Raw genomic sequence first — 25,105 nt, 5'->3', positions numbered from 1 at the left:
GGTCCCCTGCTTATCAATTTACTGGGGCGTCTGGTTGGGTAGTGTATGAAATGGAGTTCTGGATTAGACATGCTGCATGGAAATGATACAGTTCTCTAGGTCACTGGCCTGTGTTATGCCTTCTTGGTACCTGTAGTGATATATTATACATTTCCTGAAATCATATTAGAAAGGCTGTACTGTTCAGCCAATTCAGTTGCATATGAAAGACTGTTTTGTGTTTTCTGTGAATGTATCTTCTGACCTTTAAATACTGGACAATTTTCAACCCTACATATATGCTAGGACAATTATCAGCCAACAGGAAATTAGTAACTTGCAAGGTTAAGTTAATGGTGTTTGTACTTGGGAAGGGGCAGGTTGTAAAAAAATGTTTGCACACTTGAGATACCTTTTATAAGACCGCGGCTTTTCTTTCTTCAGCTATAGATTGACTTTTAGTGCTTGCCTGACAAGTCCATTTTGTTGTGCAGATACCTGTAGTGACTTGAACTCTGAACTGCAAAGAGTGCTGACCGGTCTGGAGAATGTAGTCTGTGGGAGAAAGAAGAGCAGCTGCAGTTTGTCCGTAGCAGATGTGGACAGACATATCGAGCAGCTTACCACTGCCAGCGAACATTGTGACCTAGCTATTAAGGTGTGGTAATAGGAACGTCATTTACTGTGTAACTTCTATCCTGGTCTGTAACCGAATGAATGAACGAACGAATGAAAACTGTAACTTCAAACCAAATGAACACTGTTTTTTTCTACCTAAGTGACATTTTTCTTATGGGAATCAAAATCCATTTCATTGGGCACAGCTTTGTTGTAGCGAATTATTAGTATTGATGCTTTTATTGGGAATAATTAAGTCAGAGATATGCTATGTTGAAAAATAGGTTTCTTGTCTTCCTGTTAGAAAGTTCCTCTAATCACTGACCAAAACTCTTAAGTCATGGAATGTTCACCTATATAGAATGTTCATTTTCATTTTGACTCCTGAATATGAGTCCACGATAATCAGGAAATAATGTAGGTGGTAAGTACATGCAAGAAAGAGATTACTAGGATTTTTGTAGTAACAAGAAGTACAGAGACTAAGGGGTTGGGAAGTCCAAAGCAGAGGACAACATTAGATAATACTGGACTGGAAACAGGGTCCTGAAAATACTGGACTGGAGACAGAGACCTGAAAAGGGATAAACATGGTACGGAGTTGAGCCAACAGGAGCTGTGGTGGTACTCTTATAGGGAGTGTGTGGTGCATATCAACTTCAGTACAACAGTGCTAGTAAATGTTTGACAGAGTTTAAATTCTGTAGCTTGTGCAAGTAAACATTTCTCTGTACACAGAAAAGACCTTGAATCAGGAGTTGATTGTTTGGCTATGTCCACTGTAAAACTTGTTTATTTAGGATACAATTTTTAGAGCAAGATAAAAATTCTCTGACTGAGTGAGCGTCCTTAAATCAAGGGGGGAATTGTTGGTCTTCCCACACAATTCATTCAGCTACTTTTAACTCTTTGGTGACAACAAGAAATCTATAATCAAAAAGCAGCATCAGATAAGATATGTCTAATAGTTTAAGATATATAGGAAAACTAAAGTGAGGCATCTTCTTACTGGCCAAGGTTCCAGTTACCAGATGTAAATGAGATTTTCTCTTCCCAATCTTCTAAAATAATCGGGGAGGAGGGGGTGCTGTGGTTACTGATATTGACAGAATTTTTGACAGTGAATAGTGTCTCTACAACTAAAATGTTTTCTTTCTGAAAACTAAAAAGATCATGGGCCAAAAAACACCTGGGTGGTTTCCCAACCCAGAGTTTGTAGTCCTACCGGGGGCAGTGTTCTTAAAAAGTAGCTCTGTGATTGAAGAAGTTGCTGCCAGTTATGTATAGCCTGGTTCACATATTTTTCCATGTGCTTTCTTGCTGCTGCCTGTGGCCAAAGAGAGCTGTATATAAACAATAATATATGTTAGAACTAACATAAGTTAAAAATTGTTTAGCCCAATTAATCACTTCTGTATATGCAGAGAAGTGATCCCCTTAAGAGTCAAACCTGTAACGATGGCAGAAACCCCCGTTTGTAGCCTTCCCTGTTTACCATAAAAAGTAGGAGTCTGATTTTTATAATACAGATTGCGTGTGTATGAGAGAAGCAGAATCTTGGTATAGTGATTAGGAGTGTGGACTTCTAATCTGGTGAGCTGGGTTTGATTCTCTGCTCCCTCACATGCAGCCAGCTGGGTGGCCTTGAGCTTGTCACAGCACTGATAAGGCTGTTCTGACCAAGCAGTAATATCAGGGCTCTCTCGGCCTCACATCACAGGGTGTCTTTTGTGGGGAGAGGAAAGGGAAGGTGATTGTAAGCCGCTTTGAGACTCCTTTGGGTAGACAAAAAGCGGCATATAAGAACCAACTCTTCTTCTTCCACTGCCATTTACTTCTCCCAGTCTTTCTTGGATGCCAGTAGTCTACTGTTGTCCATTGTCCTGAACGTTGTGTGTATGAAAGAGAGAAGGAGGGAGGAAGAAAGAGATGAATTTGTGTCTGGTGTTGAGCTTTTCTGCTGCAATTCTTAAAATCAAGATTTATCCATACAGTGATAGAATGTAAATCTAGTGGGGGTTAAGGTTTGCTTGTCAATTTGACCACTTTGAGTGGAGTGGAGTCTAATTTTGCCATATCTTCAGTCAGCTCTAGCATTATCAGTCACTAAGCTGTTAAAGGGTAGGAGTTTATCTAGTTAATAGTGGCTTTGGTTTTCCTTAATTGGCCCTCTAACAGCTGTCCACTTTCCACATCAACTGATTAAGTGGAGTGCACTCTATTATACATTTTAGAGTTTAATTGGGATATTTGATGTACTTTAAAGTGAGCAAATGTGATATATCAATGCCAGTAGCATACTATAGTTACATCAGTATAACAAGATGTAAAATGTGGTGATGATGATTTTGTTGAAAAACATTCCTTGTAGATTTTTTGTGACATAGTGGGAAACAAAAATTATTTCCTAATAAAACTGTCTGAATAACTTTAAAGAAAAAGAACAAATTAGAATATATCTATTTAAGTTTGTAATTTGCTTAGTGCATCCATATGAAATTGTTTATCTTCAGTCTTCTATACAGTCTTGCATAGACAGTAGAGGCTCTCTTACAGCTATTCTGGTATTTCTTAAACAGTTAAAGGGAGCCTCTTCCCTACAGAGCTCATTAGAGACCATTTTCTTGCCTGAAGGCCACTTGCTCCACAAAGAGGAGCTCCCCCTTTCCTTCAGTCTTTTTGTTTTTTTTTTGCTGCTGTGTTGTGAGAACTTGTTATCTTCAGCTATTGAGTTTCATGAGTTTTTTCTTGAAGTTTCTTGAGCCCTGTTCCTTTGTTTGGAATGTTGCAGAAATCTTTTTTTTTTAATGTATCCAGTTTATGGGAGAAAGTGCTCTCTTACTCTAATAGCCTGGGAGTGAATCCTTGCCTTTGAAATCCCCAGCTATAACCAACCAACTTACCACTCTGCCATCAAGTGGGACAGAACTGAAGCATCGAGTTCAATCACCCATTTGTTTAACTGAATCCTACCTGTCGGAGCTCTCAGCTAATAAGGCATGTTCCAAGTCCAAACACAGGGAGAAATGATAATCTCTTACCCAGTGTCCAAGAGTTTTTTTGAAAGGGTTGTTCAGTTTGTTTTCCCTATCACCCACAGTGGTCACTGTTAGTGCCACAGTGGTCACTGTTAGTAGTTTCTCTCAACTCATGTTAGCCCAATTCAAAACACTGGGATATTTTAACTTTAGTTTCTTGTCTTTCCAGATTGCATTTTCGGTTGCAATCACATCAGCCAGGAGAATTAGCAGTTTTCAGGGCAGGCCACATATTTACCTATTTGTAAAAGTCTCGGTCCACATGCTAAAAGTCTGAAAATAGATAAAGTAAAATAAAGAAAGTTCCAGTCAATATATGTAGTCCTAGCTTACGTTTTTTACTTAAGGTGGTCTCTAGTTTCCACCTTACTCAGGACCTTGTCCTTCCATCCCCTAACTTGGAGCCTGAAAAAACACTCCATTCTATATATGGGAGGAGAGCTCTGTTGTTTTATTGATACCACATCAGTGGTATTCCAGAGAGGCACTCCTTTGGAGGACATCTAGCAGTCAGCAACGTAGTCATCATTGGACACTTTTGTCAAGCACTGTTCTATCAACATGAATGAGAAGAGATTCAGCAGTTGGTGGAATTGTGCTGCACTCCTTTTTCAACTGAGACTCACTCCACCTCCAAGCTCTGTAGTTTCACAAGCTCTGTAGCCCCTCTGTAGGGACTGCACAAAAGACTGAAGATGAAAACAGTGTTGCACTTACCTGTAACTGCTATTGATCAAGGTGTCTTCTGTGCAGGCACACATTCCTCACACCCTACCCCACTGTGAGTTCATAGCATGCAGCTACATTGACGACACATGCACTGGCCCAGGAGGACTAAAGGAAAGGGGAAGCTCCTCCTTGTGGAGCACATGACAGTTAGACAGGAAAATGGCTTCTAACGAGCTCTGCAGGGGAAGACCTCCCCTTGGACTATTAAAAGAGTACCAGAATAACTGTAAGAGAACCTTTGGTAACTGGCTTGCGCAAGCACAGTCCCAAAGTATGCCTGCAGACAAGTATGCCTGCACCTTGATGAACAACAGTTACAGGTAAAAGCAACGCTGTTATCCCCTCTTATTCTGATTCTTTCCATTATGCAGACAGTAGAAGAAATTGAAGGTGTGCTAGGGCGAGACCTCTATCCAAATCTGGCAGAAGAAAGATCTCGATGGGAAAAAGAATTGGCAGGCCTGCGGGAAGAGAACGAGAGCCTCACTGCAATGCTGTGCAGCAAAGAAGAGGAGCTGAATAGGACTAAGGCCACCATGAATGCTATCCGGGAAGAACGAGACAGATTACGCAGAAGGGTAAGGCTGCCAGCTCTCTGCATTACAAATGAATCTATGGAAGTAGGCCTGACAGAATACAGGGAGCAGCAAGCAGATACTGTCCTAATTTGCAGCTTTCTTTTCTCAAGGGCCTTTGCTCTTGCCTCATTTGCTATTTTCATGCCCCCCCCCTTTTTTTTTTGCCCAATGGTTCTTCTTTCAACCTCCATCTTCTCTTTGATTAGGCACCTTTCTAGGACTGCTTTTAATGCAGTTTTAATAGACATTGGATAACTATGTTGCATAAACATCTGGGTGGACAATACCGAAATTAAAGGGAAAGTATTTTTTATCTTTGCCCTGATGTAAGTGGGAATTTTGTGGGCAGATTTTTTCCTGTATATTTTAATGGTATCCTCTGTTGTCTGAAAAGCTTGTCCTTTGAATATTGTTTTCTAAGTCTGTGATACTCTTCTGTATATGTCAGCACATTACAGTGTGTTTGGGTACTACTGAAATGATTACACATGTCACCATGTTACACAGTGTTGCATAATGTTGTACAATTGTTGTTGTTATGTGCGAAGTCGTGTCCGACCCATCGCGACCCCATGGACAATGATCCGCCAGGCCTTCCTGTCCTCTACCATTCCCCGGAATCCATTTAAGTTTGCACCTACTGCTTCAGTGACTCCATCCAGCCACCTCATTCTCTGTCGTCCCCTTCTTCTTTTGCCCTCGATCGCTCCCAGCATTAGGCTCTTCTCCAGGGAGTCCTTCCTTCTCATGAGGTGGCCAAAGTATTTGAGTTTCATCTTCAGGATCTAGCCTTCTAAAGAGCAGTCAGGGTTGATCTCCTCTAGGACTGACCGGTTTGTTCGCCTTGCAGTCCAAGGGACTTGCAAGAGTCTTCTCCAGCACCAGAGTTCAAAAGCCTCAATTCTTTGACGCTCGGCCTTCCTTATGGTCCAACTTTCGCAGCCATACATTGCAATTGGGAATACCATAGCCTTGACTAACCGCACTTTTGTTGGCAGGGTGATGTCTCTGCTTTTTAAGATGCTGTCTAGATTTGCCATAGCTTTCCTCCCCAGGAGCAAGCGTCTTTTAATTTCTTTGCTGCAGTCCCCATCTGCAGTGATCTTGGAGCCCAGGAAAATAAAATCTGTCACTATCTCCATTTCTTCCCCATCTATTTGCCAGGAATTGAGAGGGCCGGATGCCATGATCTTTGTTTTCTTGATGTTGAGTTTCAAGCCAACTTTTGCACTCTCCTCCTTCACCCGCATCAACAGGCTCTTTAGTTCCTCTTCACTTTCTGCCATTAGAGTGGTATCATCTGCATATCTGAGGTTGTTGATATTTCTCCCTGCAATCTTGATCCCAATTTGTGACTCCTCTAATCCCGCATTTCTCATGATGTGCTCTGCATACAAGTTAAATAGGCAAGGCGACAGTATACAGCCTTGCCGAACTCCTTTCTCAATTTTGAACCAGTCAGTGATTCCATGTTCAGTTCTCACTGTTGCTTCTTGAGCTGCATATAAATTTCTCAAGAGACAAATAAGATGCTCTGGTATTCCCATCTCTTTAAGAACTTGCCACAATTTGTTGTGCTCCACACAATCAAAGGCTTTAGCATAGTCAATGAAGCAGAAGTAGACGTTCTTCTGGTACTCCCTAGCTTTCTCCATGATCCAGCGTATGTTGGCAATTTGATCTCTAGTTCCTCTGCCTCTTCGAAATCCTGCCTGTACTTCTGGAAGTTCTCGGTCCACATATTGCTGGAGCCTAGCTTGTAGGATTTTGAGCATAACTTTGCTAGCATGAGAAATTAGTGCAATGGTGCGGTAGTTTGAACATTCTTTGGCATTGCCCTTCTTTGGGATTGGAATGTAAACTGACCTTTTCCAATCCTGTGGCCATTGTTGAGTTTTCCAAATTTGCTGGCATATTGAGTGTAGCACTTTTACTGCATCGTCCTTTAAGATTTTGAATAGTTCAACTGGAATGCTGTCACCACCACTAGCTTTATTGTTGCTCAGACTTCCTAAGGCCCATTTGACTTCACATTCCAGGATGTCTGGCTCCAGGTCAGTAACTACCCCACTGTGGTCATCAGGGATGTTAAGCTCGCTCTTGTATAGTTGTTCTGTATAATTTTGCCACCTTTGTTTAATCTCTTCTGCTTCTGTGAGGTCCCTACCATTTTGGTCCCTTATCATACCCAACTTTGCATGAAACGTTCTCTTCATATCTCCAATTTTCTTGAAAAGATCTCTGGTCCTCCCCATTCTATTGTTTTCTTCTATTTGTTTGTACTGTTCATTTAAGAAGGCATTCTTATCTCTTCTAGCTTTTCTCTGGAATTCTGCATTCAATTGGGTGTATCTTTCTCTTTCTCCTTTGCCTTTCACTTCCCTTCTCTCCTTAGCTATTTGTAAAGCTTCCTCAGACAGCCATTTTGATTTCTTGCATTTCTTTTTCTTTGGGATGGTTTTAGTTGCTACCTCTTGTACAATGTTGCGAACCTCCGTCCATAGTTCTTCAGGCACTCTGTCTATCAGATCTAATTCCTTAAATCTATTTGTCACCTCTACTGTGTATTTGTCGGGGATATGATTTAGTTCATACCTGAGTGGCCTAGTGCTTTTCCCTACTTTCTTCAATTTAAGCCTAAATTTTGCAACATGAAGCTCATGATCTGAACCACAATCAGCTCCTGGTCTTGTTTTTATTGACTGGATAGAACTCCTCCATCTTTGGCTGCAGAGCACATAATCAATCTGATTTCTGTGTTGACCGTCTGGTGATGTCCATGTGTAGAGTCGTCTCTTGGGTTGTTGGAAAAGAGTGTTTGCTATGACCATTGTATTCTCTTGACAAAATTCTACCAGCCTGTGCCCTGCTTCATTTTGTACTCCAAGGCCAAACTTGCCTGTTATCCCGGTTATCTTTTGGCTTCCTACTTTAGCATTCCAATCCCCCATGATGATAAGCACATCATTTTTTGGCGTTGCTTCTAGAAGGTGTTGTAGGGCTTCATAGAACTGATCAACCTCATCCTCTTCAGCAGCAGTGGTTGGGGCATAGACCTGGATCACTGTGATGTTGAATGGTTTGCCTTGGATTCAAACTGAGATCATTCTATCATTTTGGGGATTGTATCCCAAGACTGCTTTTCCTACTCTCTTATTGATTATGAAGGCTACTCCATTTCTTCTGCGAGATTCTTGTCCACAGTAGTATACCTGATGGTCATCTGAATTAAATTCACCCATTCCTGTCCATTTTAGTTCACTGATTCCTAAAATGTCGATGTTCAGTCTTGTCATTTCTTGTTTGATCACGTCCAGCTTGCCTTGATTCATGGTTCTGACGTTCCAGGTTCCTATGGAATAAAAATCTTTACAGCATCGGACTGTCTTTTCGCCACCAGTTACTTCCACAACTGAGCGTCCTTTCGGCTTTGGCCCAGTCGCTTCATTCATTCTGGCGCTACTCGTACTAGTCGTCTGCTCATCCCCAGTAGCATATTGGACACCTTCCGACCTGAGGGGCTCATCTTCCGGCGTCATATCGTTATGCCTATTGGAACTGTCCATAGAGCTTTCATGGCAAAGATACTGGAGTGGTTTGCCATTTCCTTCTCCAGTGGATCACCTTTTGTCAGAGCTCTCAGCTATGACCTGTCCGTCTTGGGTGACCCTGCACGGTATAGCTCATAGCTTCACTGAACTACGAAAGCCCCCTTGCCACAAGAAGGCAGCGATCCTTGAAGGGGGAATGTTGTACAATAGGTGTGCACAATTCCTTTTCTTATTTTTTTCCCTTTTCTCCTCATCACCCATGAGGTAGATTTGGCTTCAGGATTGTGAGAGTCCACTGTGACCCAGACTGCTTCTACAGTGGGAACATTGCTGGCCAAGCTCCCATGCAGAAGCACAGATCTTTAATTTTCGCCCCTGGCAATGCTGGAAGGGAGCATGTGAAGGGTGGGTACTACTCAAGCAAGAGCTATTGCATGCTCAATCAATGACTATCCCAGAAAGAAGAAAACACTGCAGGAGCTCTAAGAAGCCTATCTGGATGAACAGAGAACTTCAAGAGGAACTAAGAAAGAAAAGGAAAATGTTCAGGAAATGGAGGGAAGGACAGAGCTCTAAAGAAGAGTACCTACAGGTTACTAGGCACTGTAGATCAATCATCAGAAAGGCCAAAGCTGAAAGTGAGCTAAGATTGGCCAGGGAAGCCCATTGTAACAAGAAAAGATTTTTCAGTTATGTGAGGAGCAAACGTAAAGTAAAGGAGGCAATAGGCCCGCTGTTGGGTGCAGATGGACAAACTCTAATGGAAGATGCAGAGAAAGCAGAAAGGCTTAGCGCCTATTTTACATCTGTTTTTTCCCACAGGTCAAAGGGTTTAGGCACATCTAGAGATAGCAGTGGCCAAAGGATATTGTCTGGGTGGCAGGTTGACATGGATAGAGAGGTTGTCGAGAGGCATTTAGCTGCACTGGATGAGTTCAAATCCCCTGGGCCGGATGAAATGCACCCGAGAGTGCTCAAAGAACTTTTCGGAGAACTTGCAGAACCCTTGTCCATCATCTTCGGGACCTCTTTGAGGACTGGAGATGTCCTAGAGGACTGGAAGAGAGCAAATGTTATTCTGATCCTCAAAAAAGGAAGGAAGGAAGACCCGGGAAACTACAGACCAGTGAGTTTGACCTCTGTTGTGGGGAAGATAATGGAGCAGATATTAAAGGGAGCGATCTGCAAACATCTGGAGGACAATTTGGTGATCCCAGGAAGTCAGCATCGATTTGTCCCCAATAGGTCAAGTCAGACCAACCTGGTTTCCTTTTTTGACCAAATAACAGGTTTGCTGGATCGTGGAAATTCGGTTGATGTTGTTTACTTGGATTTTAGTAAAACTTTTGATAAGGTTCCCCATGATATTCTGATGGATAAATTGAAGGACTGCAATCTGGATTTTCAGATAGTTAGGTGGATAGGGAATTGGTTAGAGTAGTGTTGTGTTGTCCCCAGTGAGTGGTCCCCGGCGGTGAGTGGTCCGTGGTGATAAAAAGGTTGGGGACCACTGGGTTAGAGAACCACACTCAAAGAGTCGTTGTCAATGGTGTTTCATCAGACTGGAGGGAGGTGAGTAGCGGGGTACCTCAGGGCTCGGTGCTCGGCCCGGTACTTTTTAACATATTTATTAATGATCTAGATGAGGGGGTGGAGGGACTACTCATCAAGTTTGCAGATGACACCAAATTGGGAGGACTGGCAAATACTTCGGAAGATAGAGACAGAATTCAACGAGATCTGAACACAATGGAAAAATGGGCAAATGAGAACAAGATGAAATTTAATAAAGATAAGTGTAAAGTTCTGCATCTGGGTCAGAAAAATGAAAAGCATGCCTACTGGATGGGGGATACGCTTCTAGGTAACGAGACCTTGGGGTACTTGTGGATTGTAAACTAAACATGAGCAGGCAGTGTGATGCAGCAGTAAAAAAAGGCAAATGCCATTTTGGGCTGTATCAACAGGGGCATCACATCAAAATCACAAGATGTCATAGTCCCATTGTATACAGCACTGGTCAGACCACACCTGGAGTACTGTGTGCAGTTCTGGAGGCCTCACTTCAAGAAGGACGTAGATAATATTGAAAGTGTACAGAGGAGAGCGACGAAGATGATCTGGGGCCAAGGGACCAAGCCCTATGAAGATAGGTTGAGGGACTTGGGAATGTTCAGCCTGGAGAAAAGGAGGTTGAGAGGGGACATGATAGCCCTCTTTAAGTATTTGAAAGGTTGTCACTTGGAGGAGGGCAGGATGCTGTTTCTGTTGGCTGCAGAGGAGAGGACACCCAGTAATGGGTTTAAACTACAAGTACAACGATATAGGCTTGATATCAGGAAAAAAATTTCATAGTCAGAGTAGTTCATCAGTGGAATAGGCTGCCTAAGGAGGCGGTGAGCTCCCCCTCCCTGGCAGTCTTCAAGCAAAGGTTGGATACACACTTTTCTTGGATGCTTTAGGATGCCTAGGGCTGATCCTGCGTTGAGCAGGGGGTTGATGGCCTGTATGGCCCCTTCCAACTCTATGATTCTATGATCTGGACCGGACAAGGTGCACCGGGCCTAATGCTCCCCTGTGCAGGAGCAGGAAGGGGTGGGGCAATCTGCCCTGGCTCAAACTCCAGCCTGCTGCCTGGCACAAAGCCTCCAGTGCAGAAACGGTCCCAGTGGGCTTCCATGATACAGCAGGAATTTGGGCTTAGTTGTTCCAGTTTCTAGCGCAACACTGTAAGCACTGCAGCACACTGCCTCTCAACAAAGCTTTTATTTTAGTTGTAAACATTTGTATATATCCATCAATGAATGAGTCCTTTTTGCAAGTTATATGTATGTATGCGTGTATCTTCTTGTGTTCAAAACAAGCACTGCTGTTACTCATTTTTGCAAGAAGATAGTGAGGAACAATATTATTATTATTATTATTATTATTATTATTATTATTATTATTATTAGATTTATTTCCCACCACTCCCTTGCGGCTCGTGGCGGGTTATTTTCTCCACATCTTAGATTTGCATTTATTTCTTGGCCAATATCTTTGAAATTTTCTCATGCCCTCCAAAAATGTGTACAATTTTAAGCTTTAGATTGATTTGGAAGAGTTTTAGTTCTATTTTCATTTTTTATTTTGATTATTCATTTAATTTGTATACTGCTCCTCATTGTGACATAGGTTTTGTAAGGAAATGTGGTTGTGCTTCTGATCTTTAAAACTTTTAAAATAATATCAAAGAGTATGCGCTCTATTAACTTGCAACTAGCCTGTTGAAGAGGCATGAAGGAAAAATAGCCCAAGTACTTTTGCCTTATCATAAATTAGGCAGTAGAATAGTCAAAGATCATTACGAGTCCTGAAGAAAGTATGGTCTTCTGCTACAGTTCACAGATTTCCAAAGTTTTTTTCCCTTGTTCTTGAAATTTTGAGATAACTTGCATTCATATCTTTGTTTATTCATTTGTTTGTTTATTTGAACATTTAAATTTATTTATTTTACAGCCATCCTTGATATGTTGCCAACCAAGCCATCTTCTGTCTCAGCTTTGTTTCTCCTTGGTGTACAACCAGGCATCCATTTTCCTTTATAGATTCTTTTTCTATCTGGGACCCAGTCCACTTTTTATCTGGTTTCTGTTGTCCTCTACAGAGAGGCATCCATTCTCATCCTATATGCATTAACTCCAAAAGATGTGGGCAGAGCCTCAAAAGCAATAGCAGCTCAGAAACCAAATAGGTATAACTTTCCCTTCCTGATTAGAATTCTTTTTTGGAAAGAAGGAACATACCAGTGCACCTGTGTATGGCACATAGCAAACTATGTTCTTGGGTGCAGACTTTCAGAAGCTGCATTGTGGTCTTAACTCAGAATCCTTCCTTTTGATTGAAAGTGGTAATATTTTAGTGGCCTTGCTTTCATTCCTTCAAATTGTTGATGTGAGCATTTGAACTATGACAAAACATCATGAAGTCTAGGTTCCAGATTATTAAACACATAATTGAAAAATTATTTTGTGCCTTTTTGCTTCTTTCTGACTTATTGGAAAATTTCAGTCTTGTGATCTAAACCATATGTTAATTTGCAGAACAGAGAGTTTATTTCCCCCTGGAGGAGTCTGTTTATTACAGATATCCATGTCAACCATACAATGTAACAATGAACGCTAGAGAGCTTATTTGCATTTGTTATACAGTCAATAGCTGCCACACAAATAAGTGTTTTCTTTGACCTACTAAATATTTCATATCCATAGCCCTGAACCCAAGAGTCACTACAGATTATTTCCCCAGAGGGTGAGAAAGTAGTCCTGCTAAAATTTAGCTTCGGTTCTATACAGATTAAATTGGGTAGATAAAATAAGTTGAAGCTGAGCAGATCAATAGGGCTGTTACTTTAGCCCAATATCTGTAATCAAACAAAGTGCTCTCCATGGGGTTTCAGAGGCTTGTTAGAGGTTTAATTAAATTAGATATTTAGTTCATTCAGTTAACAGAATGTCCTGCTTTGCAATGCAATAACTAAGAAATGACACATGTATGGACTTCTATTTTTCACCGGTCATTAGTAAATGAAGTAATTACTTATTTCTATAGGAAATAAGGAAACATGAGCTATGTAAGAACTTTGTGGAATTACTTTGGCTCCATTATTTCCTATAGGAAACATACTCAAGGAGTCTAGTTCTATGGGCCCCTGAACAAGGTTGAGGGAAAAGGGCCAGTTGAGGGAAAGGGGCCTTGCCCTCACAAAGACAATGGCAGTATATCACATCTAAATACGATCCATGAATGCTTTCTTAAAGTACTATTGAAGGCATGAGCTTTCGTCTGCAGGCACACTTCTCCAGATACAATGTCACTGACATTGTATCTGAGGAAGTTTTGTGTGCACGGGAAAGTTCATACATTGAATAAAACTTTGGTTTTAAAGGTGCTACTGGACTCTAAATTTGTTCTGCTACTTCAGACCAACACAGCTACCCACTTGAATCTATCTTCTTATAGTAATGCCACTCATCACCTGAAAGTGATCAAATTTTAGTTCAAGAAAACCTTACCTATGAGTGTTTGAGTGAACAAATAAAAAACGTTTTAAAATACAAAATGTTAATAAATACCATTATTATACTGTCATTAAATATATCCTAGGCAAACGCTAAACAATGGCTGGTAACTCTTTTCCCTTGTGAATTTGGTCCCTGCTCATATTGGAATTGCATCCAAATTACCTTTGCAGGACTATATGTTGCATGCTGAACAAGAGGGAAGGCTGAAATGACCCAGGGCTAGAGCAATAGTCTGGGAACGCTCATGTTGCATTCTTCTAGGCAGCTTATCCATGACGCGTGTGTCCTGTGTGAATCAATCAGTCCCTGGAAGCATATTGACTTCAAATCAGAGAGCGTGACTTACATTTCATAGATACAAGAAAGTATCGTAAGCTATTCACATAATAATATTATGGGTCATGGCACCTCAGAATTAGTGTTCAGGTTCAGGGTATGCTTGTATTAAAAAATCAAATGAGAGCTAACAGTAATCGGATTTCTCTTCAATTAAGCAGACAACCCAAGTTGATTAGATTTCAATAGTTGCATTGTGACTATTATGTCTGTTGAGACCATTCACTTCATTGAATTTAGGGTTATAAATATGTTTAGGATTGCACTGTGAAAGCACTTAAAGAGATACTTTAGCAAATGCAACTAATGCTTTCTTAGATATTAACTTAAAAACAAGTTTTGTAAATGTTTACATCTTTTAAGTACTTACTGGTAAACTACACCACACACAGCTTGCAGAACACAGCTCTCAAATGGGTGCTAAACCTTAAATCAGCATGAATTAAAGTGAAACTGAAGATACTTAGAAGGCAGTGTATTTTTTCCTACTCCAGTAAAGCAAAATTTGGAGCAGCAAACATCTTCTACCTGCAGAAGCCATGGCTTATGTTCACAGAGTTTTGTGTTACTAAGAAAGAGACAGATCCTGGTTTATCTTTTAGAGGTATGTCTTGCTGCTTTTGTTCCATTTTTCAGTCTTCAGGTGGGTGAGAATGTTCACACATTAATCTATAATTTGTGTGTGTGTGCTCAATTTCCTTTGTACTTGGCAATTGTTTTGCCAAGGTTGTAAAATGGGTATTGGTTTGTATCTCTTCCTCTGATACAAGAAAGGCTCCACACTTGGCTGAGTAGTGTGGTAGCCAGTTATTCTGCTCTAGTCTTGGTGTTGTTTGTGATTTGATGTCAATATCCAGTCCAGTAGCTTTGTTTAACCTATCTGGATTGGCTCTGCGGAAGCTCTAAATAAGGTTCAACCATCTTTAATCTAAATCTATCCAGGATAGGTTCATTTTATAAGGCCATGGGCAGACAACGCCATCATGATCCTTTTGATTTCCCATGTGGCACAAGTTGCTGTGTTATAGAAGACCTTTTAAAAAGAACTATTTGTTTGAGGCATACCTTATATTCTATATATATATATATATATATATATATATATCTCACATGCCCCTTTTCCAGTCCAGTTATCATTTTATTGCGATATCTGCTATATTTTAGTAGTTTTGTACCTTTTTGTTATATTATAATAATGACAACTCAGCCCTTGAGCAAATGTTCTTTGGCTGATCATTCAACAGAGTATTTTCTAGCTTTTTGTGATTCTGGGATTTATATGCTATAAAATGCTGTATTTTACTGCACCTTCTCTTTGGATTTTTAATTTAATACTGTAATCCTGGAATTAATGTATTTTTAAAAAATTAAAAATTATTTTATCGCATTTTTTCAAGATACACAAAAATTGTTAAACCAAACTATATTTACCAATTAAATGAGAGAAATTTGAGGCACCAATTCATCCATGTTGCTGGGCATGACTTCATTAATTGTCACTCTGATCTTTCACTATACTTATACAATTTGAGATTTTTAATTTGAGATTTGCTGATACCAGCTAGGTTATGTCTACGACTGATTTTTCTCAGGATAGATACTATCTTCTTGGTAACTGTTTTACTGTGCTTGTGGTCCCGCAATTTCATCTCAGATTATTAACTCTTTAGTTCAATACAATGTGCATTTTCAGTCTCTTGCTTCCCTCTGTTCAGGCATACATACAGATTTTGAATGCTTTACTGGGTTTTTCTTTACTCTGAAGTTTTAACATCTTAATTCAATCACTGCTGTAGTGCACTGGGGATCTCTCACCATTAAAGAAGAGGGCTTGTTCATTTGTTATGTCCTGGAATGAAATTTCAAGCCAATATATGTATATTAGGTCTCTGTGTACTCCTCCTTCTTTCTCTGTTACTACTTGGAGAAGGGCTGGTGGAAGGAAAAAATGGGGGTCAGACTGATGGAACTGACATCACACCTCTCTAGGAACCATTGGAAACTCTATGAGTTCTGCTGTAGACTCTGTGGGAGATTCCTAGAAAGGCATGAGGATGAGGATGATTTATTTGATTTGTATGATCACTGATCTCGGAGACCAGCTCGCTGCGGTTTACAATAATTCACTACTAATGATGCCGATGGGGGGCAAAGGCTAGGGGAAACTCAGGTTTTCCCTTGCCTATGTCCCCATGCACCCCTAGTGTCCTGTCGGTTATTAATCTGGGCCTGGAAGCCCTGGATGGCTCTTTTGCCGCAGTGATGTAATCTGCCCTTGGAAAGATAATGTGTTTGAGTTTCAGGTGCTGAACAGTCTAATAGCAAAGTCCATATATCTTTGGATACTTAAATCTGGTGACTGGAGACAAGGCAAGACAGATCTTTCTACAAACCTGAATGGGCCCTAGGTTTCCAAAAAAAATGTGAACTCTCAAAAAACCCAACAACTGAGCAGTTTAGAAGAAGAAGTTAGTTCTTATATGCTGATTTTCTCTACCCGGAGGAGTCCCAAAGCAGCTTACAATCGCCTTCTCTTTCCTTTCCCCATGTTGTGAGGTAGGTGAGGCTGAGAGGGCCCTGATATTCCTGCTCAGTCAGAACAGCTTTATCAGTGCTGTGGTGAGCCCAAGTTCACCCAGCTGGTTGCATGTAGGTGAGCGCGGAATCAAACCCAACTCACCGGATTAGAACTCCACATTCCTAACCACTATGCCAAGCTGGCTCTCAATAAACCTTTCAGCAGCAGATGCCTACAGTGGCTGTTGCGAGGCAACCCAGCCTCCCAAGCTGACTCTGTCAGTAAGAGGGAAGTGGAAGGGGCCGTTTACAGACCTATTTTGGTCCTTGAAGGAAAATTGATTGGGGCTAGGCATGGCTAGAGTTACCAGCTCTAGGATGGGAAATTCCTGTAGATTTTGTGATGAAATCTGAGGAGGGCAGGGTTTGGGGAGGGGAAATGCCTCAGCATGGTAAAATGCCATATAGTCCACCCTCCAAAGCAGCCATTTTCTCGGGTGGGGGGGACAACTTATGTCCAGGTTTAATTTTGGGGGATCTTGAAGTCCCAAATGGAGGTTGGTAACCCTAGGCCTTTGGGTGACTTGATGCCCCCTGACTTGTATGACTCCAGAAGGTTTGGCTGTTTGCTGCTGTACACCTGCAGCTACCCTGTGTAAGCCAATGTGGTGTAGCAGAGTTTGAGAATAGGGTCTGTGAGACCCCGGTTCAGCTCCCCATCCTGCTGTGGGAGCTGACCGGGTGATTTTGGACCAGTCACATACTTTGAAGAAGAAGAAGAAGAGTTGGTTCTTATATGCCGCTTTTCCCTACCCGAAGGAGGCTCAAAGCGGCTTACAGTTGCCTTCCCATTCCTCTCCCCACAACAGACACCCTGTGAGGCGGGTGAGGCTGAGAGAGCCCTGATATCACTGCTTGGTCAGAACAGTTTTATCAGTGCTGTGGCGAGCCCAAGGTCACCCAGCTGGTTGCATGTGGGGGAGCGCAGAATCGAACCCGGCATGCCAGATTAGAAGTCCGCACTCCTAACCACTACACCAAATTGGCTCTTTCAGTCTATCCTACCTCGTAGGGCTGTTGTGTGGATAAAAAGTAGGAAAAGAGAATAATGTAAGCAACTTTGGTTCCCTCTATACAGAAATGTGAATTATAAATGAAGTAAATTAAGAGTATAGCTAAAGATGGGAGACTCTCCAAAGCATTATTTTCTTCCAGGGGACCTAGGGTTGCCAACCTACAGGAGGGGGCTGGAGTTCATCTGGAAGTACAATCGTTTTCTCGATGACAGAGTTTCCCTGGATAAAATGGATGCTTTGGATGGTGAACTCTATGGCATTCTACCCCACTGAGGTTCCTGTCCTCCCAAGCCTGCACCCCAAATCACTAGGGATTTTTTAAACTTTATCTGACGACTCTAAGGGGAACTGATCCATGGAGTTGGGAGATCTGCTGTGATTACAGGAGATTTCCAGACCCCATCTGGTTGTTGGCAACCCTAGAAGAAGGAAGCGGGGTGCGGAATGGGAGAGACTGTCGAGGCTTTCAGGAAAAGGAATAGTGAGAGAGGGGCAAGTGAGATGCCACCTGTAAGTCCTTGGAGATTCCCTCTTGTAACAAATAAATATAGTGCACCATTTTAATTTCTTAGTGCATTTAGAGGAAGGATATAGAAAGGTATTTCAACCTGAGACTTTCACTGGAGTTTTTTTTTTCTCCAGAGCATGATTGAACAGATCCAGATATATATTTAGTTAGACATCAATTGTGATATGCATGGAACCACTTCCAGCCTCTAACCAAATGGTTTATTTTATGTGAAAACTTCCTGATTGGCAAACAACAGCAATCAAGAAGTTTTCACATAAAATAAACCATTGGTTAGAGCAGGGATAGTCAAACTGCGGCCCTCCAGATGTCCATGGACTACAATTCCCAGGAGCCCCTGCCAGCGAATGCTGGCAGGGGCTCCTGGGAATTGTAGTCCGTGGACATCTGGAGGGCCGCAGTTTGACTACCCCTGGGTTAGAGGCTGGAAGTGGTTCCATTATGAGAAACTGTGTATGAAGATATATGCACAAAGCTATTTCTTTCAGCAGAATTCTCCTTTAGGGGTTCTGTATCTGTGTATGTTTAGGAAAAAATGCCTGAATTTGAAATGTTTTGTTAGGCCTTGACAAATTTTCTTTGGATTTAGTAGCCAGACTCATTTTCCAGCCTTGAGTTTCATATATTAATAGTCATATTTTCTAATTATTGCTACCACAAAGCCTAATTGTAATCATTTCACAGTTTCACATAATTTTCTTAAAGCTGTGACTTATAAATGCAGGGATAGACCTAGTTGTCATCATTCCCAACAAAAGTGAACCCCAAACTCTAGCCTAATTCCATTTTGCCTTTAAAACTCCTCTGAATTGATTATTAAACTGAATATTGCAGCCAGTATAGATGCCACCACTGAAAAGTGAAAAGTTAATATACAAATGAGCAATAACAAGAACTTCATGCCGCATATATTTTACACCACACAATAAAACGTTTCCCGATACGAAATGTTAAATAAGCTTTTCACTTCTCATTGAGAAAAACAGTACAATTAGTCCTTGCTAAAAAAAAATATACTACATGCCACAGTGAAATTTTCTATGTGCCCTGGCGACCTAGTGTATGGCATTTGTCAAACTCTATGTACAAGTGACATGTTTCCAATTAGATTTTAGTATTCATTATCTTACAGATATTTCCATGTTTCTCCGCCCTTTATATATATTCAACAAAGGACTTGTTTGGTGCCTAAACCCTGCACAACTCAATAATCAATACATTATTCCATTTCTAACCATTTTCCCTTTTTATATAATCATTCTTTGTTTCTCCCAAAGTATTCATTAAATGTTAGCACCAGAGGAAGGCATTCCTATGGACACACCTTTTAGATAAAATAATCTCAAACTAGGAACTGTTTTGTAGTAAGAATCATTAGAAAGCTTTTATATCAGACCTTTTAAAATATCACTAAATACTAAACATTCAGGATTTTTGCTCACATTCTTAAGTAGAACTTAGCTGTAGCCACTGGTACTTTTGCAAAGGCAAGCAGATGGGTTTTTTTTGTTTTTTTGTCTTATTGCAGGTTCGAGAATTACAGACTCGCTTACAGAGCATCCAGGCAACTGGCCCATCAAGTCCAGGTCGTCTCACTCCAGCCAACCGTCCCATTAACCCTAGCACTGGCGAACTAAGCACAAGCAGCAGCAGTAATGACATTCCCATTGCCAAGGTGAGCCTTCATATATTGCTACGGTTCTCCTCATTATCTGGAAGAAGCAGCTTTTGCTGTGCACAGCTGCTGCACAGGCATGCAGTTAACGGGGAAGTATCAGCTGGAGCGTCAGGGGAATTTTCAAGGATTCTGAGTGAACCCACAAACTTGAGCTGCAAAAGGAGATAAAATACTAAGGATTTTAAGCCTTTCTTAGTCACAACACAGATGCCAGTTTATATTAATCAATTTAACATAACATCTTTCAACATAAGTAAATGTGTGAAGAAGGGGGGAGCATTTTTATATAGCAGTGCAGAAGCTATACATGGAATTTGATTATACTAACCAGTGTGGGCATGTGTTTTTTCCATTTCTAGATTGCTGAGCGAGTAAAACTCTCAAAGACAAGGTCAGAATCTTCCACTTCAGACCGCCCTGTCCTGGGATCTGAAATCAGCAGCATAGGAGTAAGTGTTGATCATTGTTATGGCAGTGTTGATCATTGTGTGTGTGTGTGTGTGTCAGAGTTAGAACTTAGGTTTTAGTGACATGAATATGAATTTGAAAAATATGACTATGGATGTTGATGTCTAGCACAATACTTTGGTGTAAATCTTTAATAACTATGTAATTTTAATATAAGAAGCAACAAAACATTTACACCTGGTCTTCAGAGGTTTTGTTGTTTTGAGAGTGCTGCTCTTTTTCCAAGGCTAGTTGGATTGAAAAACATTGCTCATCAAAAAATGCAGATGCTTTGAAGCACTGTGGGGAAAATGGAATTGAATCCCATAAGCCTGAAGTGGTATTTGGACCCTGATCATTTTCATTTTACATATATAAAAGAAGCAAAAGTCCACCTGGTTGTTATCTTTCCTATTGGTACAATGTATCCTGAATCATTCATGTCACTGGATATGTTTATCAGGCTGATGACAAGTAGCAACAAGCAATGTTCACATCCCTATGATCAAGTCTGAATCACTGGTGGGAAGGGAATGTATATTGCCCATGCCATTGCTGAAGCAAAATTTTTAAAGATATATATTTAAAGGCAAAATTCTCTTAACTGTGTGATGTAGTATGATGGAACACAGTTCCAGCATTTCATACACTTTGTACAGAACAACTGATACTACCACCAGTCTTGGCAGCAGAGGGCCACATGGTGGTAGGGAGAAATTCTGAAGGCACAATAAACAGTTCACTGAATCCGTCTTAAGAGCAGAGACAAGCTCATTTGGTCACAAAAAAATCTAGGAGATATGTGATTAGTGGCCTGTAGCATCTGAAAGATTGGACAACAGGGACTAAAGGTCCTACTCTGCTTGCAATCGTGACTTCTTTTCTGCTTAGGTCTCTGCATGATTCCCTGCAGCTGCACAGCCACAACCCTACATAGTATAGAGGAATAGAATGATATGGGATAAGGGCTTCTAACCACCTCATTACAGGTATCAAGCAGTGTGGCCGAACATCTAGCCCACTCACTTCAGGACTGTTCCAATATCCAAGAAATTTTCCAGACACTCTACTCACATGGGTCTGCTATTTCTGAAAGCAAAATCCGAGAATTTGAAGTGGAAACTGAACGATTAAACAGGTACGGTTAGAAATTTTACATGCAAATGTATTCTTTTAGAAGGGATTATTGTAGTATTTGTTTTCAGGAATGGGAGGACTTAACTGAGTTACTATAAGACTTGCTTGTCAATACATGCAATATAGGACCCGTTTGAAACCTGGATTTCTGTGCACAAATCTTTGGAGTAACAGTTGGGTGTATTACTTATTCATAGCCACATCTTGCAAATGTATGCAGACATGGCATTGACTTGCAGGGGATATTTCCACATCTGAAAAACATATCATGACAATCAACTCTTGCTTTCGGTTGATTAACTTGATTTGTTATCCCTGTCATTTTGATTTGTGTGAATTATGTTGGTGCCAGCTGCATATAAATGCAGGAAAGATGATGATGAAAAGGAGAGCTTACCCTGAATTAATGGCTTTCTTTCAACAAGATAATTTAGTCATCAGCATTAAGCCATATAGTAATTTGTTAAGATTTGCATTTTATTCTACAGGACCTTATAACAGCTGTTGTTTGTCTCTTGAGAAACCTGAAATATAGTTTTCAAAGTTGATTTGTATAGATCTGTGTGGTAATTTTAGGAGGGATAAGTAAGTACTGCTGATTTCTTGGTGGTACTTTTATGTTGTGCTTAAACATGTAGAAATAATCCCTGATCTATCATTCCCTTGATTATCTTACTTTGGTTTTTGGTCAGAATTTACTGAGCACCATTGTGTATTTGGGCACAGTTCTGTAAGGACTATTTACTAATACAGTAATTCTCTAATGGGAGTTTGGGTGCCAGATAGATTTGATTTTGGCACTTGGGAGAGGGAAGGCACTCCTGTCTGGATGACTAGGCAACTGGAGCATAGTAGTTTGCAGTAATATGTTTGCAGAGATCCTAGATCACTGTCCTGAGACATACATCTGGGGGATTCCAAGAAGTTCATAGAAGTAGTTTATTTCACCAGCAGTCTCCTGTGCCTCACTAAAAAGCCATTGCAGAACCATCCAAAAATTAATGTCATGTGGCTCAGAGGGCTGTATCAAGAGCTGGGAATGGCCAAAGCCACACATAACATACTCCCTTCTGCTCTATAGACAGAGTTTAACTCATTGAAGAGTGTGTCTGTCTGGCAAGGGACAGGTTAAACCAGCTCCCCTTCTTGCTACTACTCTCTGCCTCTCTCTTCTGCTACATAACATAGTCAAGGGGAATCCCTTGGCCTTTGGTTTTGTTAAGGGATATTCCTTGCATCTCCTTGTGGTTTCAGTCCAAAAGGAAAGTGGGTTTGTCAGCATCCACAGATACTTCCTTTTGCTAACTCCTGCATGGCACTGTCAGGGGCATCCTCATTAAACAATGCCCTGGCCCTTTTAAAGAGAGTACAAGTAAACCATGCTCCCAGCTCCTCACAAGAATTCCCCCTTTTGCAAGAAGACTGACTTTTCCCAGTTGCTACCAAAGCACCACTCAATCACAGTGATGCTCCCCAGCCATTGCTTGTCCGATACGGCAGTGGTGCCTCAATGGTCTGAGATGAATACAAATTTAATAAAAGTAGTAAATAAATTTATATGACCTTGCTAATAAGGCTAACTTGCATAAAAGAAATCTCCCACACGTATCTCTCTCCTGCCTGAGGTTCCTTTTTCTAAATTGGTTACCATTTTTCAAATTGGTCCAGTAACCCTTTTTTCAAACTGGTTCAGTAGTCCTTTGGCTCCAGTAATTCTTCAGGGGAAGATGCATGTATGCATGTATCCCATCTTTCAAGAGCTGCATGGCTATATATTCCTTGGATGCAGTTGGACTCAAGATTCTTCTCCCCTGCTACTTTTTTTTTTAACAACAGCGTTCTTCCTGCCCCTTGAAAAATTGCTTTTGAAGCCCCTTCTGTATTTAAACTTACAACAGTTTCAGGAACAAAGTCTAGTGTAGCATGAGGGTACTGTCACCTGGAAGTAGAAAATTTCTACATACTCATGCCCAGCCCTGAGATTGCTCTTGAGATTCCCTGAACAACTCTACCTTATCCTCCAAAGGATGGGTTAGCTGCATACTTGTATTATCATTTGAAGTACTATCAAGAATAAGGAAGAACTGAACCAATTTAAAACAAGAGAATCTGGGAGCAGGAACCTGAGGTGTGTTAGCAAGAGAGAGAGCACTTGCATGGAATTTGACCTTATATGGAACTTCATATCAATGTATTAATTGCATTCATTAAGCTTGTTTAATGATGGAAATTTCCCATATGACCTTGTACAGAGAGTTGGCACTCTCTGTCTCTTCTGGATGAATGATGACTAACAAAATACTTCAAGACAGATTATCTTTGACATTCTAATCAGGAACCACTTAAGAAATGTTCAAAGCAGGTAAGACTGCAGCGACCTCAGCAGGAAAGTTAACAAGTGCTATTCTTCTTCACAGCCGCATTGAACACTTAAAATCTCAGAATGATTTATTGACAATAACTCTGGAAGAGTGTAAAAACAATGCTGAGAGGATGAGCATGTTGGTTGGAAAATATGAATCCAATGCCACAGCCCTCAGGCTTGCATTGCAATACAGGTATGTTGATTAATAGTCTGTTGCAACTTGGTGTCGTGGTTAGGAGTGCAGACTTCTGATCTGGCAAGCCGGGTTTGATTCTGCACTCCCCCACATGCAACCAGTTGGGTGACCTTGGGCTTGCCACAGCACTGATAAAGCTGTTCTGACCAAACAGTACTATCAAGGCTCTTTCAGCCTCACCTACCTCACAGGTTGTCTGTTATGGGGAGAGGCAAAGGTAGGCGAATGTAAGCCACATTGAGACTCCTTTGGGTAGAGAAAAGCAGCATATAAGAACTAACTCTTCTTCTGAAAGCTTAGACATACTATACGGATGGGCAAAGAGTTAATTCATCACGGAAACAACCTTTAGTAACAAGCTGCTCCAAGAGATCTAATTGGTTAGCATTAGCTGAACAAAGAAAGACTTCTGAACTGGATGCTGAGGAGAATTCAGACTGATTTCAGCTGAGTACCGACAGTTTCCGAATTCAGCCCTGACTGAAAACTGTCAACACAAAAAGGAAAATTGGAGAAAGTTGGCAAGGACGAGTGGGTAATTAGATTAAGACTCCCATTTGAACCAAGGAAAGGAATAGGTTCTCCTAGAGACAGAAGAAAATTCTGCCAAACAGAAGTTAGCTCTGAAGAGGGCGGAGATCCCTGGTCTGGTGTGGTTAAATCTGCCTGTAGAAACCTTAAGAGTCAGTTAAAAAATCAAGATGAGTACTGGTGTTTCAAGGGAAGGGGTACTGGAAAGTATACCATTCTTCTGGAACCCAAAACAGTTAGACAATACTTAGGCCCATTCCGCACCACGATCAATGTGGCAAATTGATCACAGAAAGAAAAAACGCAATTTAAAATAGTGGAATTCGTCGTTATGCCTTTGTAGTGGAATCCAGTTGCGTTTCAATCGTTTCCCACAGGTTTCCGATTTTACCTCAGATTTATCTATATTGAGTTATCTCAAAAATGTTAACCCTGATTTCACTTGACCTTTCCCCATTGTGTTGAATAAAATATTTTGGAATTTAAAAAACATTCTTGAGTGCCATTTAAGTCATATAAGTTAAAGATTTATTTATTATTTTATTTATTTGGATTTTTATACCGCCCATTCTTTACAGCTCAGGGCGGTTTACATGGAACATTATGAAATTTTACATGGAACATTATAATAATTTAATCTATAACATACAGTTTCAATACAACATCATAACAACCAAGTAACAATTTATAACACAACATAAATAACAACAATACTGGGGAGATCAAATTTATTCAGT

At 40.8% G+C, this 25,105-nt stretch overlaps 1 protein-coding gene across 5 annotated transcripts in view; it reads left to right on the top strand.

The window, feature by feature from the left end:
* MCC (MCC regulator of Wnt signaling pathway) overlaps positions 1-25,105 on the top strand; it is a 204,752-nt gene that overhangs the window by 143,296 nt on the left and 36,351 nt on the right. For all 5 annotated transcript variants that reach the window (XM_077347792.1, XM_077347791.1, XM_077347793.1 and 2 more), the window contains 6 exons: positions 474-637; positions 4,736-4,942; positions 19,543-19,689; positions 20,052-20,141; positions 21,129-21,277; positions 23,694-23,834. In XM_077347792.1, the coding sequence (XP_077203907.1) occupies positions 474-637; positions 4,736-4,942; positions 19,543-19,689; positions 20,052-20,141; positions 21,129-21,277; positions 23,694-23,834 (898 nt within the window). The remainder of the gene's footprint in view (positions 1-473; positions 638-4,735; positions 4,943-19,542; positions 19,690-20,051; positions 20,142-21,128; positions 21,278-23,693; positions 23,835-25,105) is intronic.

This window comes from Paroedura picta, chromosome 7 (genome assembly GCF_049243985.1).
Source record: "Paroedura picta isolate Pp20150507F chromosome 7, Ppicta_v3.0, whole genome shotgun sequence".
Taxonomy (NCBI): Eukaryota; Metazoa; Chordata; class Lepidosauria; order Squamata; family Gekkonidae; genus Paroedura; species Paroedura picta.
The sequence above is the reverse complement of the archived record's forward strand: the minus strand, read 5'-3'. Positions and strand labels throughout refer to the sequence as shown.